The sequence below is a fragment of the Physcomitrium patens genome, chromosome 4 (assembly GCF_059467195.1).
Source record: "Physcomitrium patens ecotype Gransden chromosome 4, ASM5946719v1, whole genome shotgun sequence".
In the NCBI taxonomy this organism is placed as follows: Eukaryota; Viridiplantae; Streptophyta; class Bryopsida; order Funariales; family Funariaceae; genus Physcomitrium; species Physcomitrium patens.
This window is the reverse complement of record NC_143413.1, coordinates 11,941,998-11,959,440: the sequence shown is the minus strand read 5'-3', so window position 1 is coordinate 11,959,440 and position 17,443 is coordinate 11,941,998. Positions and strand designations below refer to the sequence as shown.

Below are 17,443 nucleotides of genomic sequence, written 5' to 3'. Positions count from 1 at the left end.
ATTATTTTGTACTATCTGATAAAAAATTAAAATGTTATAAAATTTATTTTTTTCATGGTTCATTTTGTTTGCACAAAATAGTCTAAAATAACATTAAAATAATATAAAGTAAATTTCCATTCTTTTTAATTTGAATTGTGTTATAAAACATCTTAATGATTGAAAATTACATAATATATTATAAATAAGATATACATATTATAACCTACATATATATATGAGATCTAGAAAATGTCATAAAAATACCCTTCAGAAATAAACATTTTATGAAAAAAAGGCAATTCCAATTGTCTAAAAAAATGTGGTTAAAAGAGATCTAAGGTGTTGGGTGCACTCCTAATGAGGAAGGTTCTCAACAAACGATTTCTTTGTACCAGAACAAGAAAAGGATAGGGTATCCACAATGCCTCATTTCTTACTTGTAATACACTTGTGAAACACACATGAGCTAACAAGTATGGCAAATAAATGCAAGATGCTTGAATCGACAAGTAATGCTTCATCCTTGAGAAAATACCCACATCCTTGCAACTAACTTTCAAACAAACATGACTTCCACTTTGCCCCTTTGTCACACACTTCCCTTACCCTTACTTGGGGGAGGTGTATTTCGTGGTGGATGAGGTCAAGGATGAAGAGAAAATACATCCATCTACCATCACTCCTTAATTCTTTCATCAATATTATTCATCCATCCACTACATTCGGGCTGTGGGGGGATTAGGGAGTTAGGGTTTTAATTCGGGTTGCAGAGAGAGGGAGATCATGGCCTGGGGTTGAAGAAGGGGTTTATGAGGTTGGGGGTTTAGGAGAGCTTGCTGTTGCAGCAGCAGCAGGCGTACCAGCAGGAGCATCGTGTCGAGGAAGAAGCCATGTTTGCCACCGCCGTCTTGTGGGCCAGAAAGCTAGGCCCTCGCCCCATCAAGGTCCAGAACTTGGGCGAGCAGGTGCATCTTGCGTCCCAGACGCTTCACAAGATTCTTGAGGAGCACGGGCCGATAACTGTCTCCGAGTGCTGGAACCATGCTTCTCAGGTATAATTGGCTCCCTTTTATTTCCCTCTCACTGGTGCTGCTTTTGTCTTCTCGTACTTTTGAGTTTGTGTTTGGGAGGAATACCCTGGATTGAGCGAGTAAGACTTGGGTGAGGGAATTGTAGATGCAGAATCACGGGTTGAAGAGCAAGCGGCATATGAAGATGATGTTGAGGTGGATGAGAGAGAGGCGGACAGTGAAGATCGTTGTTAAACACGGTGAAGACGGAAAGTCGACAAATCCTAATGACAGGGAGTTCTTGTTCTCTGTAGTTCAACCCAAGGTGGATGCGATGCAATCGAAGATTAATCCAGGCGATTCTTCTCTTCCGGCTGAGTAAAACTGCCTTGAACATTCATCGGATCCTCATTTGGAATCCTGACCTTAAATTTTGATGACGAAGGACATTGAGACTCAGATGTTTTTCTGTGAGCATGCGCTGGTGAGATTGCTAATTTAGGGTTTATTCACAGTTCAATCTCAATGTCTATCTTAGGAGTTTCTTCACAAGTGATTATCCTGTACAGTCTTGTTACTTCTTTAATGCAGAACTTTTAATGCAGAACTCCAGTTCTGGGATGAGTCAAAAGTGATCCTCGTCTGATTTTCCTGTCGGTCCTCTTTGTATGACAGTTGTTCGAATGTCATTTTAATGTTTCAAGGGGTAGTTCATGCATTGTTTATGTACATACAATCGCAGTGTGGATTCAAGCTTTTCTTGTAACGTGATGTGTACATTAACCATCTTTAAAATGATGCTGTGCTTTGGTTTTTACGAAGTCTTACTTTCCAGGCTAGCATAGTTTGAGTTCCACTTAGTGATGTATGTTCACATTTCGAGAGTCATGCCTCGCATGCTTCTGTAAGGTGGGGAAGATCCGTTTGCTGTGAATTTCCGCATTCTATTCCGACTGCGCTCTTTCTCATGTGGGATGGCAATTGCCTACTATCGAGGACAGTCAGTGTTACAAATTTTACGATTTGTGTAAGTCTTCGGAAAGCTCAACGGAGAAGAGGAGTATACTGGTTTTATTTCTAGAGCTTAATGCAGAAATACATTCAGGATTGAGTGTTTCTTGATGAAGTATCAGCCGGTGAGGTCTCAAAGAAAGTTCGCATTCTGGATTGAATGCTTTGCAACAGATTGTTTCCGCATGAAATTACTGTGAGACACACACACACACACACAAATATATATATATATATATAGCCACTTGAACATGGTGATTTGATTATTGTATTCTGGATTTGTACGTTATATTTCAATAAATTGTGTCAGGAGGTTTCGTAGGAGGAGACTAGTAGGTTAATGGAGTTCAGAAGTCTATTAAGTTGTACCTTAGAAGTTGCAAAACATCAAGAAAGTTGCTTCTTAACTATTTAATTGCATGGACCAGGAGTAAATAATCCCTTTGAAATCAGATAATAAGATTATTATTATTATTATTATTATTATTATTTCAATATTCTTGTGTTTTCTTGTCTCACAATCAAAGAGTTTATGTGTTGCCACTTATTTGCTCAAAATCAAAATGGGTGCTAACACCCATTTCATTTTTGTTGCCTTAATAATGACGATTCAATATTTGAATTGTTTTGAATCAATGTCGTGAAGTCTGAAAGCGTAATGGGAAAGAATGGTTAGCTTACCTGCCCTTTGAATAATTGATTGTAAAAAGAGAGAATATGTATTACATCAATGTTCTTCTAGTTAGAGTATTTGTATTTTATATTTTACACAAATAGTAAATTCAATATCAATAAAGTTGTAAGAAATATTTTTATAAAGAATTTATAAAATCTACACCAATAGCTTTGATATGGTATAAATATTTTGAAAGATATATATATATATATATATATATATACATTATGTCTTATTTTTAAAAATGAAGTTCTAAATAAAATATTGTTCACATATGCAGAATAAGTACTTCATTTGTAATTCAATGTCAAAAAGGCCATTAAAATACCATTGGTATTTCAATTTTTCAACACCATTGACTATTTTGTTTTGTTTTTGTTTTTTATAAATAGCTTGTACAAATATATATTTTTAATGTCTATAAATATAATTTAAATACATACATGCACTATTGCACTTTATTATCTCATTATAGATGGCGGTGCAACAATTTTAATATTCTTCTTTTACAATATTTGATGACAGCTTTTTCACTATCTTCTGATTATTTCTAATTTGACATAGAGAATACAAATAAATTTTATTATTGGTTTTACTTATTGGTAATACTAACTTAAAATATTTGCATGTAAGCATCAATACTCTACCATTTGATAAGCATGTTAAATTTATAGATAGTAGAATGGATTATTTAACTCTATTCTTTGACCATTATAGATACTTTATAGTAGTACATGGAAGTAAAGAAAAAATGAAAAAGAAAAACCACTAAATATATATATACACACACAAAATCTTTGTATTTAAAAATATATATATCTTTTAAAAAGTTCAGTCTTTTCTTTTATACATAATACAGAAATCTCTACTATATATATATATATATATATATATAAAGGACTAGCAACATCAATTAGGATCTTCTAAAAATATTTTTAAATAATATTTTTTTATTGAGATTCTAAATACAATTTGTGTTTTTGGACTAATTTTTAAAAATTAATTTAGTGAAATATTGAGCAATTGATTTTTTTTTAAAATTAACTTCTAAAAATATATACCAGTCACATCACTCTCTCTCTCTCTCTCTCTATCTTCCTATATATATATATATATATATATATATATATAATATTTTTGTAAAAATTTAATTTATAAATTACTATTCATATAAAAAAGACTATATTTTTTTAATATTTGTATGTATTGTAGTATTACAAGTCTTAAATATTACTAGAATGTCCTATAAATCATACAAGAACTAATTGACAAAACTCTTTCATGACTTCTTTACTATTACATTTATAAAATAATTTATTATTTATTACTTTTACAATGATATTAAAATAAGATACTTTGTTCTTATAATTATTCTGTATATAACTATTTACAAGCTTAATTAATTGAAGTTCAATAAATTAATTAAATCTTATTAATTTTATTGAAATAATTAGATCATATCAAATCTTTTATTTATACATTTAAAAACTTTACTCTAGCACTCCTAAAATCTAGCAAAAATTATATTTTTTTAAATTACATGTATTAAATAGATTAATTAATAAGTTGATTGTTACAGGAGTTTTAAAATTTAAACACCATCTAAATTATTTAGGACTAAATATAAGCATATATAAGTAAATTTAAGGTAATGTAATATTATTAGCTAATCTTTAAAAATTACATCTTTATAAAAGTGTATATCTATATATATATATATATATATATATATGTATATATATATATTTTAAAGATCACTTTCAAGACACATCATAAATATCTATATTATTTTTTATGTTTTTGATATTTTTTGTGATTTAAGGACATTATGCTTAATACCACAATTACTTTACAAAATTTGGTATTTTAACTAGTTTATAAAAAAATTAAATTGTTTATGTATATATACATATACATATATACATATTCTATCTAATATTAGTTTAGCTTTTGCAATGCTAAAAAGTTTTGTATACTATTAAATAAATATAATTTAGAATAGAAGTTGATCAAGTAAAAATATGTCCTCTACCATGATACTTTGAATATTATTTTTATATATATTTCAAAAATATTTATTTTTAAACTAAAAAAACTATATGTAAAAAAGTGATAGAAAGAGTATAAGCAAGATTGAGCATTGAACTTACATAATTTTTTTTTTTTTTTTTTTTTTTTTTTTTTTACAATATAAGATTGCATATTTTGCATATGTAATATAATAAGTATACTTAGTTATATATATTTTTAATATTAGAAACACAATTATAATTTAGTACAAAATAGACTATTTAAGTTTGAGTTATTTTTGTATCTTTAATTTTGTAGTTAAATTCAGAGCTTGTTTAATTAATTAGTACATACTTTAGGTTTCACAAAGTAAAGTGAGGTGTTTTTTCTTAATAAAAATGAACTAATAAATAAACATGTATTATTGCTTATCAGAGGCTTTTTTATATGTTAATTAATCTTTACATAACTCTATTAAATAAAACAATTTTTTATATTACCAAATCAATGCCATCTTGAAAATCAATTCAAATGAACATTTACTTGATATTTTCTTAATGTCTTGAAGTATTTATGTGTATTGAATTATTTTCTAGTTAACTTATATTATTATATATTTGATACAGTTGACTAATTTAAAGAACATATAAATATTGACAATCCTACAAAAGAATAAATAGCTTCATTAACTTTTCCTAAATTACAAAAACAAAATCATCATTTCTCTTGTGGCTCCGTCAGGTTCATTTTGGACCGGCCTTTCAGGGTTCTCAAGACAAACATGTAAGAATGTTATTGGGTCCAGAGCTATAAACGATATAGAATTGATAAAGGTACCTTTTATGCTTCAACACCCACTTTAATTGTTGTGCAACAATTCGATTTGCTCTATTAGAAAACATTCTAATGAAGAATCAAAATTTTAATTGTTATTTATTAATTACTTGGTGGCAATGAAACTGTATCTTCTCTAAAATCATCTAGGATCAATGTTTAGTACACCTTCACATACTACAACTGAGGTGCAATTAAGTTAGCTACTTTATGTCGGCACGCTTTTTACATAATCAGCAGAGGACCTACTACATAATTATATGACTACCAATGGTGTTGTAATTGTTACAGAAGTGTCAAGGAGTCGGTCTCTAATAAAAATATCAAGCACCTTCAATGCGCTCCCAGTTCAGAAGCAAGCCCTGAAATAAAACACAACGATTCTTTTTATGTAGATTGCTTCCACCTCTACATGCAATACATACATTTTTTAGGGAACGACACATGTCAGTAATGCAATCAGTTACTAAATAGAGATCTTTTGAGCGACAAACTAGACTTCACAAACTTTTTTTTTGAGACCACAAGGGAGATGTATAAAACAGTGCTTCACCAGTGGTTGTGTTACAAGGTGAATACTATTGCTCAAAAATTGTATCCTCAAAGTGGGTTTGTTCTGGTCCTAATGTACATGTAAATCACTCAACTCAAGAAACAACCCCTTTTAGTATGATTACTAGCTAAGCAAACAGGAAAAACCATGTGCTCCTGCAGAAAACTGAAGTACAGGATTAGAAGTTTCACCTAGTTAAGACTCTTGCACCTGTACAAAGAGGCTCGCGCTAGGGTGAAGCCCTGCATCGTTCAGTGTTAATTCGAACTTGTCGGGGCCATACACTACACGAGGAAAATTTGAAATGAGAAGGAAAGTCACAGATTCAAAGCTATGTAATGATTCTATGTAATCGTACAAAGCCTTCACTTTAGTGGTATTCATGAACCTCCGTTCTTTTCGTTCTCCTGATGGCAAACGCACCGCCACCTGCAGATAATAAATAGAAGAAAACAGATTATCAGTATAGTTTCTTTTTAAATAATAGGGAGAAAAAAGAAGAAAAAACACAGAGAATTCAGATGGTTCAAGGTAGATAAGGCAAGCATAAGGAAACCATAAAAAATAATCAGTCAGGAACACCCATACAATGGCATATTCACAATAACAAGAGGCGACATAGTGACCGAAATTTTTGTTACGCTGCTTGTTTGATAAAGAAACAAAAATATCTACACATACATGAGTGACATCTGCTCCTTTCTCTGGCTCTGGTCCAAGTTTAAAAGCTAAGTCCTGCCGATGGCGTGCTAAGTTGGCTTCTTTTTGAAATGAAATTTGAGCGGCTTGAGCTGCCTCTTTCTCATCCTGTATTTTCTTTTGGTCTGCATCAAACTTTTCTCTGGCAGCTCGGTCCACCTCGATTTGTTCTCTTCGTTCCCTTTCCTGTATCGATTTGTTCCAGTGAAAACAGATGATACACTGATCTTAAGAATACCGGCAGTTGACAGAAACACATGAGAAAGCGACAGTACTAACGCCAACTGAAACTAAATGGGAGGTCTACAAGATGCAGACAGTTCAAATTTAAAATGTGCCATAAATATTCGGCAAAACGTGCGTCCCTATCCCCAGGTTATAGTCCATTGGAGAACCCGAATTCTCGTGAAAGCTTTGAGGTATTAGTACAAGAACACGAGAACCAAGTACTCAAAAAGGATCACACGGCTAAACTTCCTCAGTGTCCAAACAGACGAAATGAAGTACAAGACCGAACCTGGTCAGCCTGAAGGCCTATTCTGTAGGCCTCATCTTGCTCTTCACGCAAACGGCAGTTCAAGTCACGTGCTTCTTGCTCTTGTCGACTGGCATTCAAAGACGCACTTTCTTCTTCTACTACATTCTCTAATATTGTAAGTAACTCTCCTGCAGTCCGGTATCCTTCCACCTGGTATCCATAAAATCTGAACACATTAATAACTATCTCTAACAAATAACAGGAAATAGCCGTACGGCCGACTCAAGGGCAGCACAAAAAATCAATTTCCACGATTTAATAGTTGGTGAATTCGAATACGAAAGTCCCATGAGAAGCGGTTAGCTTTTGGCTGAGATCATTGATCTCAATCACTCATGCAGCTGTACCTGACAGACAACCGCAATGCGTTGGTTGGAGGAGCCAGCAATCACAGCACAAAATGGAAACGTAGAAGCATTCAGACTATTGCTCATTTGATATCCCTCAGTATTGCGAACATCCGCACCCCACGAAATGAAATTTTCATTGATGAGATCCACGACAGCTTCGTTACGAAGAGTGGTCTCGCAAAAGACTGGAGTATTGACGTGCTGCGGGGCGTGCAGGTACACAAAGAGGAACTTATATTCCTGGCCAGCTCTTCGTAAGGCTTCCATGAAGCTGACGGCTTGAAACTCTGGATGATAGTCACCATAGCGCCTCTCAAATGATCTTAAGAAATTTGACGCCTCGGATGCCCCTGATGGTACTGAAACAATGGGAGCAATATTTGGCTGAGACCCGCCCGCAGTAGCAGGGGTCTGGTTAGGAGCCTCAGTCAACCGCAAAGAACCTGAATATGATAGAGGATATTTGTCAGTGTTCGAAAGCTCTAAGACATGCCATAGCCATAGACATTGAATAAAGCGAAACCTTAGACAATCAAGGGACATAATCAGCAGTGACACAAGGATTATTTGAATGCATACCTACACCAGTGCTGAAAAGCCCTCTTGCCATCCAAATACCTATGCCAAAGGCGCCATATATGATATTATAACTCCCACGTAAGATAGTGAACGGTAGTGTCACTACCCTCCAAACAAACGTTGTACCATCGGAACTCTCCACTCCTGCAGAAGGCCCTTGAAAGTGCTCCCCATCACCGATTCGTTCGAATAACGATCTGTCGTCTACAAAACTCTGTTCAGTGACTTGAATTCCACCAGGCGAGGGATTGTGGGACGGGGGTGACAAACTGGTGGACACTATTCCAAGACTTGTATCTGCAGTATTAGCTTGCACAACTGTTTGTGGGTCGGAATTGGTACTAGCAGACACACGCATACTCTCTTCGTACTCAGGGATTACGTTCGTCGTTTTGTCCACCATGGCCTGTATTGCGGAATCGAGGTCCCAGCCATACGCATCTAAGATTTGGTGCGAGAGAGACGAGTCTTTCACGCCCGTGATTTCTTGGAAGTATGCTAATTTCTGTTGGTCCATGTCGTTGTCCGCCATGGAAGAACCAAAGAGATGAGCACTTAGCTTGATTTCAAATAGCTACACGCTTGGCGAACCTGTTCACAACACTTCTTCCATCAAATTTCTTGAACCTGTTGATACAATAATACAAAATCTCCAATGCACGCGTTCTTGATACCCGATCCTGAAAGTGAGTTGAAGTCCGGGGTATTAGTTTAATTGCAACAATGAACCCCTGTGAGACAGACTACAACCAACGTCCTGTTCTTTTTCCTAATTCCCGCGAAAAACCCCTAATACATAGAAGACAGTGGGTTGTTTCAAGTTTCTCATAAAAATTGAAGCAATCAAGAACACCCAGTTCTTTTATTCAAACCCACACGCCCATCCCTGATCGCACCGACTCAAAGTGCACACATCCGAGGGCCACTCCACAGCAACCACCACAAAACCCTATTCCCAAATCAAACTGCCTTTGAGAGGGAACATCACAAATGTCGAAATTTTGAGCACGCAAAACTCACCAGAGATAGCACAGGAGGCTAACGCAGCAAGGGCATAAGAGCTTCAAGGCAGCTTCGCCTAAACCAGCAAGAAGCGAGAACTGAAGGAAGTGGAGGGAAGAAGTGTAATGGAGCCGGACTGCGCGTAAGAGCATGCGTAGAATCATAGAGTTCCCCTTGGCCCACTCATGCACGATACTTTTATCACACGGTTTTTCACTAACCCTTTTGGTATATTTTTTCCGACGAAAAGTGCATAAAAATATTCATCGCTTGAGTAGAAATATCCTCTAGATTCTATCATTGGAAGAAACTTTGATTCCCGGTTTTCCGCATGGTCTCAAACCAAGCTTGACGCATGATCTTCTCCAAACTAGGTTCCTATTCAGTTGCTCTGCAGAGCTCAATGTATTGTGCACCTCTGCATTCCGATGTGGCCACAAAACCCTTCCTCACTCCGCTTGTGGATCAGGAACACAACTTGAATGTGGGAGCTGTAGAGATTGGGGAGCCTGGGATTCCAGGTTGTGGTGTTTTTGCCGAGATTACACAAGATATCTCAACCTTTTTGGAGGGTTTCTTTGATAACGATTGTGAAAATTCCCGGCGACTTGATGCACTGAGAGCTATATCTGTGGTAAAGAATTATGCGAGGGCAAAGTTGTAGCTGAAAATAACATTAGGTTTATCCTGGCTCCGTCAAGCACCCGAGTTTGCCGCTGACGCAAACGCTTGTGAAGGTCAGCACAATCAGAATGTGTTCAAGGCGAAGCAATGAGATGTGTAGATGTGGCAGACGTTTTGAGTTGGGCGGCATGGCTAACCGTGAATTGAACAGACCAAATCCAGGATTTTTTGGAATCAGTCTGCTGACATCGTAACAATGCAGAAAACAATCCGCAGCTGGGTGACTCAGAATGTAAGGGCAAAATGACTCATTATTCACGTTTCTTCGAATCCAAATACCAAATGATGGCCTGACTTGTTCAGTCTTCTCAAGACGATGAACTCCCCGTTCTATTGGTCCGATGAGGAGTTGGCAACGAAACCCACCTTCTGGGACCCGTTCTTGGTCATGTCGAATTTCTCGAGGATGATTATGACAAATTGATGGGTAAGGCCTCGGAAAAGGAAGGCTGAAATTTTTGATCCTGGTGTTTACTCCCTCTGATGCAGTATTTTTGGGTTTCTGAAGATCTGTCGGACGCGCTAAATTGCTCCCCAATGAGTGACGACCTTGCCGTCGGCTTGTGGAGTAGATGTCGGCAATGGTGCCCAGAGTGATTTGAAGAAGAAAATGGTCAAATCTGAAATAAAGGGGAATGCACAGGAACCCACTTGCAGATTCAGCTGCAGCAAATTTAAAATCTAGACAGTAGGTTCTGATTCGTTATAGAGGAGCTAAGAATGACGCAGATCTTGCACACGATTGCGAATTTGTTGAGCAGAGAGAAACCCTCGATTTGTTGGAAAAATGGAACGAGACTCCTCGGCAATGAGGGTGGTGAAGAGCGTTGGATGGTACACTACCACTGTAGAAGAGGATGTGGAGCTTTAGAAAAAGCGAAATCTTAGTCTAAGTCATGAAGTGGCCGTGGTTGTGAGACCAAGAGAGGAGAAGTTGCAAACATGGTTTGAGACGAGGTGGGAGAAGTTGGATATTTTAGAATATGTTGCTGCGCTTGAGCTTAGAAATCTTAGCCTCGGGGACACGAGTGCCTACACGATTTCTCGGGTGTTGAATGACTGAAGCCCTCGGTTATGTGCTCAAACCGCTTTCGTGCTTTGCATTTACTTGCCACATTTAGAGACCAGTGCATCAGATCTGATTGACATGCTTTACGGTATTGGCTTCGCCGTAGCTCGTAAGGCATTAATGAAGCAGGCAAATGTCTGTCTGAGTGATCTTCAACTTTAAGCCATGGAAGGTTGAAGCACTTGGCAGGATTTGAGAGGGCTAGTCTGAAAGGGTAAAGGATTTGAGTGTGTTTCCGCAAGCTCAATCTGGATGAATGGCGCTGGATCAGTAACATGCAAAACCGCTTGATGAGATATGAGGAGTAGCGAGTGGAGCTTTCATCAGTCCTGGGCTCGTCCCTGGCTGACTCTGCGTCTTCATGAGGCATCACAGGTTACTAATGTCTCGTGCTGCACTGAAGACGGGGTTATTTTGTGATTAATTGTACCTGTATGTAACAACGTTAGGGATACATTACACATGGAGGCATCCTTTCGACAAAACTGATGCCCGTAGAGTCTCTTCAATTGTTCTTCATGACGAGGAGGCCCTTTGAACACTTGCGATAAATTCATACTGCCAAAATGCTTTCCCTGCTTGAAAGCTAAAGGAAATGCTAGCATGTTGTGCATGTGTTTTCGACCTTGATATCTTGATCTTTCATTATGTCTCCATTGTTGAAATTGTGGTGAACTCATGCCCTAGAGTGCAATAGGGTGACAAGGTTCTTGAAAGTGTGCGTTTCAAGACTGGAACTAGTAGAGTATGAAAAACCGGTTGTGCCCAGTACAAAATCGTTTGTTATTTCGAAGTCATCGTGGACGAAAGGGATCAGAATGGAGTGGCTTCACAAGAAGCTGAGGAGGAGCGGGCCCGTGCTCGGCGTAGGCTAAGAGCAGATCAGGATGCCGAGTATCAGGCTGCACTTCTCCAGGATCAGGTTTTTACCTCCGGCGTTGTTAAGGAACTAGGTTGGATTGTGAAATACATCTCGATGAACGTTGTGCTTTGATGAGCAATCCCTTCGGTGCATACAAACAAATTGATTGATTGATATCGTTATTTTTCGGCAAAAAATTACTACGCCAGCATGAGTAAAACAATGAACTTATCGGGGCGTTTGATGATAAGAGAGGTCTAATTTTACTTTGTATACAGGAGAGAGAGGATCGAAGGCGGCAGAAGGCGTTGCGGGCAGCACGAAAGAAGAGGGAAGTGGAAGAAGCAGCTGCCGCAGCAGCGAAGAAGGAAGTTGCTCTTGATGCCCGTCGCCGCCGAAAGGGAGATGTTCTGGAGACTGAGCCCGAGCCTGGCCCGGATGTAATCAGAGTATGATATACCTCCTCGGTGTATCATTCGCTTGTATAAATCCATCTTAGAAATTATGCATTCATAACATGCTATTGCATGTTGAACTTGAAGCAACCCCATGAATTTCTATTATGGAATTGGTAAAAAAACATAAATAAAAACAGTTATCAGATTAACATCAGTATTTCAGTGAAAGATTCATTTGTTCCGTCTTTCAGGCGCAGTCAGTGCAGAAGTGTTGAGTTTCCAGCTAATTGGTTTCATACTATTGGGTGTTTTTTGACAAGTCACTTGATATGTGACAGGTACGTATACGACTGCCAAATGGAGAGCTATGTGAACGCACGTTTCTGAACACTTCGACTGTGCAGGTTGTGTATGACTACGTCGACACACTGATGTGCTTCGATGTGCTTTCATACACTCTCTTCTCCAGTTTTCCACGAGTTGTCTACGACTCAGGAAACCGAGACAAGACTTTGAAAGCTGCAGGATTCGATTCTCGGGTCACGCTGTTTGTCCAGATTGATGAAGATAAGTAGACAACAGGTAATAATGTCCACGGCACGATCCGTTCTGGTTCGTGGGTTGCCGTAGAATTCTCTAAGACTACATTGAATTGCCGTCCAAAAAACCCTCACTCGAATAAATGCCGTGTAATTACTGTGCCGGCCGAATTGTCCGACAACTCCGAAGAGATATTTTTCGACTCTGCGGTGCGCTCATGTAATTGACTCGAAAACCTATTCTGTCCTTGTGGCCTCAATCCTAAGTAATTGAACATTCACGTTCTGCGATGACATTGTGGGCTCCTCGAGAAGACAAGAAAAATCCTCCCAGCCTCACACCTCGCCATCGACAACTTCACCCGCCTCAACAAGCACGCACATCATGCCCCTTCGAACCGAATCTCGGCACCCTGCTCCTGGAAATTCCGAGACACATAGACAGACCCAGATCCCGTTGCGGCGAAGCTTTCGACGAAAAGACCACCTAACTGCACTAAACCACTATTCAATACCTTCTGCACGCCGTGCCGTCATGCAGCGCTTGGAGACGCAAATTGTCAAACAGTGACCTCGACCACTGCGAACGTGCCCATGAAGAATCACCAGCACCCTATAGTCATGCAAGTCACTAGTATAAATCCAGCTTCTACTGGCACGGAAGCTAGCAGATCGATCGCAGTTGTGCAGTGCGTATCAAATTCCTCAGCCATACCGCCACATCTGATATCCAGCTTTGCGTGCTCCAGTGTCCTTGAGTTAGGTCAACCCTGCTACTTGGCATTTGTAAGCAACTTGCTTAGTACACTGACAACATAGGATAGGTTGAGTTTGGTGTGGGTAATGAAGATTAAACTTCCTACCGAACTTTGGTATACGTCGACATCTGCTGGTTAAGAATCCATGCTGAAATGTAGCTGGGTTGACTCCTCCATTGGTGTTGTACAATGGTTACATCGTTGTAGGCAGAACTTCTTGATTAGGTTTGCAATGTACATGTGTTTAGGTGCGTGGACAAATTGTAGTCCTACATAAAGTTTTATTTGGCCTAAATTCAACATTTTGTACCTCTTTTCTAGTGCTTCTTTGGTTTTTTGGATATCTATGGTATCATCTCCTATAAACATTATGTCATCTACATAAAGAATCAATAATGTGCAGGATTTGGATGTGGATACATTAATGTACAAGTTATAATTAATATTGCTTTGATGGAATGGTTGTGATGTAAGTATCAATTTTAATGTAGTATATGTGTCCAAATTGCTACAAGCCATAGATGGCACACCTCAACCCTCATACAAAACTTCTTCAATTATTATCTTCATAGCCTTTGGGTTGTGTCATGTAGACTTCATTGATCAAAATCTTGTTTAAGCATGCAACTTTCACATCAAGGTGTAAAATCTCCCATTGTTTTCATGCTACCATTGTGATTATGATTTGAATTGTAATCCATTTTACAATTGATAAAAACATTGTTGATAAGTTGAAAAGAATCCATAAGGTAATTGCAGAGCTATGACCAATCTAATTTGAAATAGTATTGAAATAATTTTTTGAATGTGATGTTTAATTTTTAGATTCTATAAATTACTTAATATTACAAAATTCTATCATCATTAGATTTACTATAATAATATTATTACTAATCTAATGACATCATTAATACTTATTAATAGCTATAAAAGTACCATTCTTAATCACAATTCCTAGCTCAGATATATTCTAAATTATAACATTCTAGGATCTTTTAGAATTATTTGCAAATTTCTATAACCTTTTAGATACTTGTAGAATCTTCTATAATCTTTTAGAAAGTTTCATAGACTTCTAGAAGCCTCGTTAGACTCTAAAAACTTCTATAGAAAGTACCATAGACTTTTGTAACCTTCATTATAGTATAAATAGAAGTCTTTGGAACCACTTTTACTATCAATTTCATTCTTTGTCTTTAATCTTGACATATTTCTTTGTCAGATTCTTATGTCCTTGACAATTCCTTGAACAACTATGAGATCCATTTCTTACTCTTTCCAAGACAACATCACCTTTGCTCTTCTTCATTCTCAAAAATCTTATGGCCAAATTTCTTTTGAACTTGGCTGTAGTAAAGCTATTATATCTAGGCTAATAAAAATGATCACTTTCAATAGTAAGAATCTTAAATTAGGCAGACCAAAAAAACTCATTATAGTAGATGAAAGAGCAATCATTTGCCAAATCAACACTGAGAAGGTTGAAAATGTTGTTGATGTTGCTAAAAACCTTAATAATAATATAAGTAATCTTGTATCAATCCAAACCATTTGAAATATTTTCAAGAAATGGAATATGAAATCCATGGTGAAGAAGAAAAAATCACTACTATCTACTTGCTATTAAAAATAATACTTGGATTTTGTTTTGAAGTACAAGGAATGGACTATGGAGGATTAGAAGATGATTATTTAGTCACATGAGATAAAAATCAACAAATTTGGATCATATGAGAGAAAGTGGATACAAAACAAAAAAATTAGTCTTAATTTGATAAGAAGAACTAATAAATAGTTAAGTATGGAAGTGGAAATATAATGATATAGAGTTGTATGGGATAGAATGGAATTAGGAGGATGGCAAAAATTGAAGGGAGGATGAATGCTAAGCAATTCGTGGAAATTCTTGAAAAAAAACCTACTCCCTAGCATTAAAGAATCTAGCATTTTTGAGGAAGAGGTGATTTTTCAGCAAGATAACGACCTCAAACATAATTCAAAACTAGCATGGAAGTGATTTGATTATCATGGGATTAAAATAATAAATTGGCTTGCTTAGGCTCTTGATCTTAATCCCATTGAACATCTTTGGAAGTATCTCAAATGCTAGCTCAACATGTAGAAGATAAAACCAAAAAGAGTTTGGAAATTATGAAAAATAATAGCTACAAAATAAAATAATAATGAAGTATTTTTGTGCCAAAAGTTAATAGAAAGTATGCCTAGGAGGTTGAAAGCAGTTATCAAGACCAAAGGTTGTCCTACAAAGTACTAATATGTAATTGGATACTACACCCAAAAAAATGTTTTAATATTGTTCTAAATTGAATTAGTCATGGCTCCACAATTACCTGATGGATTCTTTTTAATATAGACTCATTTGATAGCTATAAAAAAAATATTTTATTTATTTATTTATTTAATAAACCACGCATTATTATTTACTACAATTCATTTATAATATACCATTCTTTCTAAAATATGTCAACATTGAAATAATTTTTAAAGTCCAACTATATATATATATATATATATGAATTGTAACAGGGTATAGATAAGATATTCATATTATTGACACATAGAGATAGGTAATTGGAACCATGTTTTAGAAGTTTCTAGAAGTTTTTAGAATTGAAGTGAGGTTGGTGGTCTATGTGGGATCAACTATAGAACATTCTAGAAAGAACTTAGGATGGTTAAATATATAATGTCTAAGATAAGAAACATTCTAGAAAGTTCCAAGATGGTTGAACAAAGTATAAATAAGATTGGCTGAGGCCATTTGGATATTCAATCAAGTATGGCTTTGGTTCCTTTCATTAGTAAAGTTTGATTTTTTATTTTTTTGTTCAATTTTGTTTTATTCTCTTTAATTCTATTCTGCCTTTTATATTCTATTATGTTTAGTTTTGTTTAGTTTTTTTTCAATTTATGTTGTCCTATATTGTGACAAAATTTATATTATTATGAATTAAAAGAATCTTAGATTTTAAAGATAGTCCAGTCTCGTTTCATTGATATCAAAGCAAGTGTTAATTTGTTCTTTGGTAGTATGTTGATAGCCACCATCTACTTGGAGGTGAATTATTGTGGTCACATCAGGTATCGTTTTGAAGCTTCCATGAGTTACTTTTAAGAAATCAATTGGAAGTAAAGAAGACATTATATTAGTAGAGTTCAATAAGGAAATTGTAGCATGGAAGACATGGCAAAGAAATCCTAGATGGAGACTCAAATACAACATCTCTTAGGCCAAACAATTACTATGCAAGGACAAATAGATGCTTTTAGGACAAGAGAGTCCACATTTACTATGCTGAAATTGAATAAGCTTGGTACATACTTTGGAACTTCAAGGTGAAAAGATGTATGCCAATAGTTCTTTAGCATGCAAAAATACCTCCAATTATTCGAGGCAAATACCACCAAAGGAATTATATATGCACCCAGCTATTTGAAAGGTGTGGCAGCTATTTGATAGCAACATCAAGCTCAAAGATATAGAGCTTAAGGTAGATTTTATAATTAGAAGGAGTTTGAGAGTAAGTTTAGGAATCAATATTTGTCCATCAATACAAAGAAGATAAGACACGATTGATTGACTAACCTTACACAATCTAGTTCAATGCAAGATTATGTTTCTCGATTGAAGTCTCTATGTCTCCAAATTGACAATGTTTGAAAGGCGGAGTTGATGGATCCATTTGTGTAAGGGTTGAAAATGGTGGTCATGCGAGAAGTAGAACTAACGAATCCACAAACATTTAAGGAGGCAATTAGAATTACAAAAAAGATCGATATTATAGATTTCAAAAATCATAGAAGATGATCTATAGCACAAAATTCTATGGTGCTATCCAATACTATAAAACAATAATCAACATCAATG

General features: G+C 36.2%; 3 protein-coding genes across 7 annotated transcripts; 2 read left to right on the top strand and 1 right to left on the bottom strand.

The window, feature by feature from the left end:
- The first annotated feature begins 777 nt into the window (after positions 1-777).
- LOC112281048 (uncharacterized) lies at positions 778-1,623 on the top strand. Its single transcript, XM_024517202.3, has 2 exons — positions 778-1,034; positions 1,159-1,623. Exons 1-2 carry the CDS (start codon positions 873-875, stop codon positions 1,372-1,374), a joined length of 378 nt encoding a protein of 125 aa, XP_024372970.1. The 5' UTR covers positions 778-872; the 3' UTR covers positions 1,375-1,623.
- A 3,973-nt stretch (positions 1,624-5,596) lies between these two features.
- LOC112281681 (plant UBX domain-containing protein 10) lies at positions 5,597-9,433 on the bottom strand. Of its 5 annotated transcripts, none has more exons than XM_024518477.3 (7): positions 9,263-9,394; positions 8,243-8,922; positions 7,661-8,106; positions 7,293-7,463; positions 6,758-6,961; positions 6,268-6,505; positions 5,597-5,885 (listed from the first exon to the last, which is right to left on the bottom strand). In XM_024518477.3, the coding sequence occupies exons 2-6, from the start codon at positions 8,772-8,774 to the stop codon at positions 6,272-6,274; spliced, it is 1,587 nt and encodes a 528-aa protein (XP_024374245.1). In that variant the 5' UTR covers positions 8,775-8,922; positions 9,263-9,394; the 3' UTR covers positions 5,597-5,885; positions 6,268-6,271. The 5 variants fall into 5 exon arrangements, with proteins under 5 accessions (XP_024374245.1, XP_090105897.1, XP_090105896.1 ...); XM_090249771.1 differs by having other exon boundaries at positions 8,243-8,833; positions 9,263-9,384; XM_090249770.1 differs by lacking the exon at positions 9,263-9,394 and having other exon boundaries at positions 8,243-9,205.
- Positions 9,434-11,459: 2,026 nt separating this feature from the next.
- LOC112281682 (plant UBX domain-containing protein 10-like) lies at positions 11,460-12,978 on the top strand. The gene is made up of 4 exons (XM_073533519.1): positions 11,460-11,465; positions 11,767-11,919; positions 12,138-12,308; positions 12,596-12,978. The coding sequence occupies exons 1-4, from the start codon at positions 11,460-11,462 to the stop codon at positions 12,830-12,832; spliced, it is 567 nt and encodes a 188-aa protein (XP_073389620.1). The 3' UTR covers positions 12,833-12,978.
- The last annotated feature ends 4,465 nt before the right edge of the window (positions 12,979-17,443 follow it).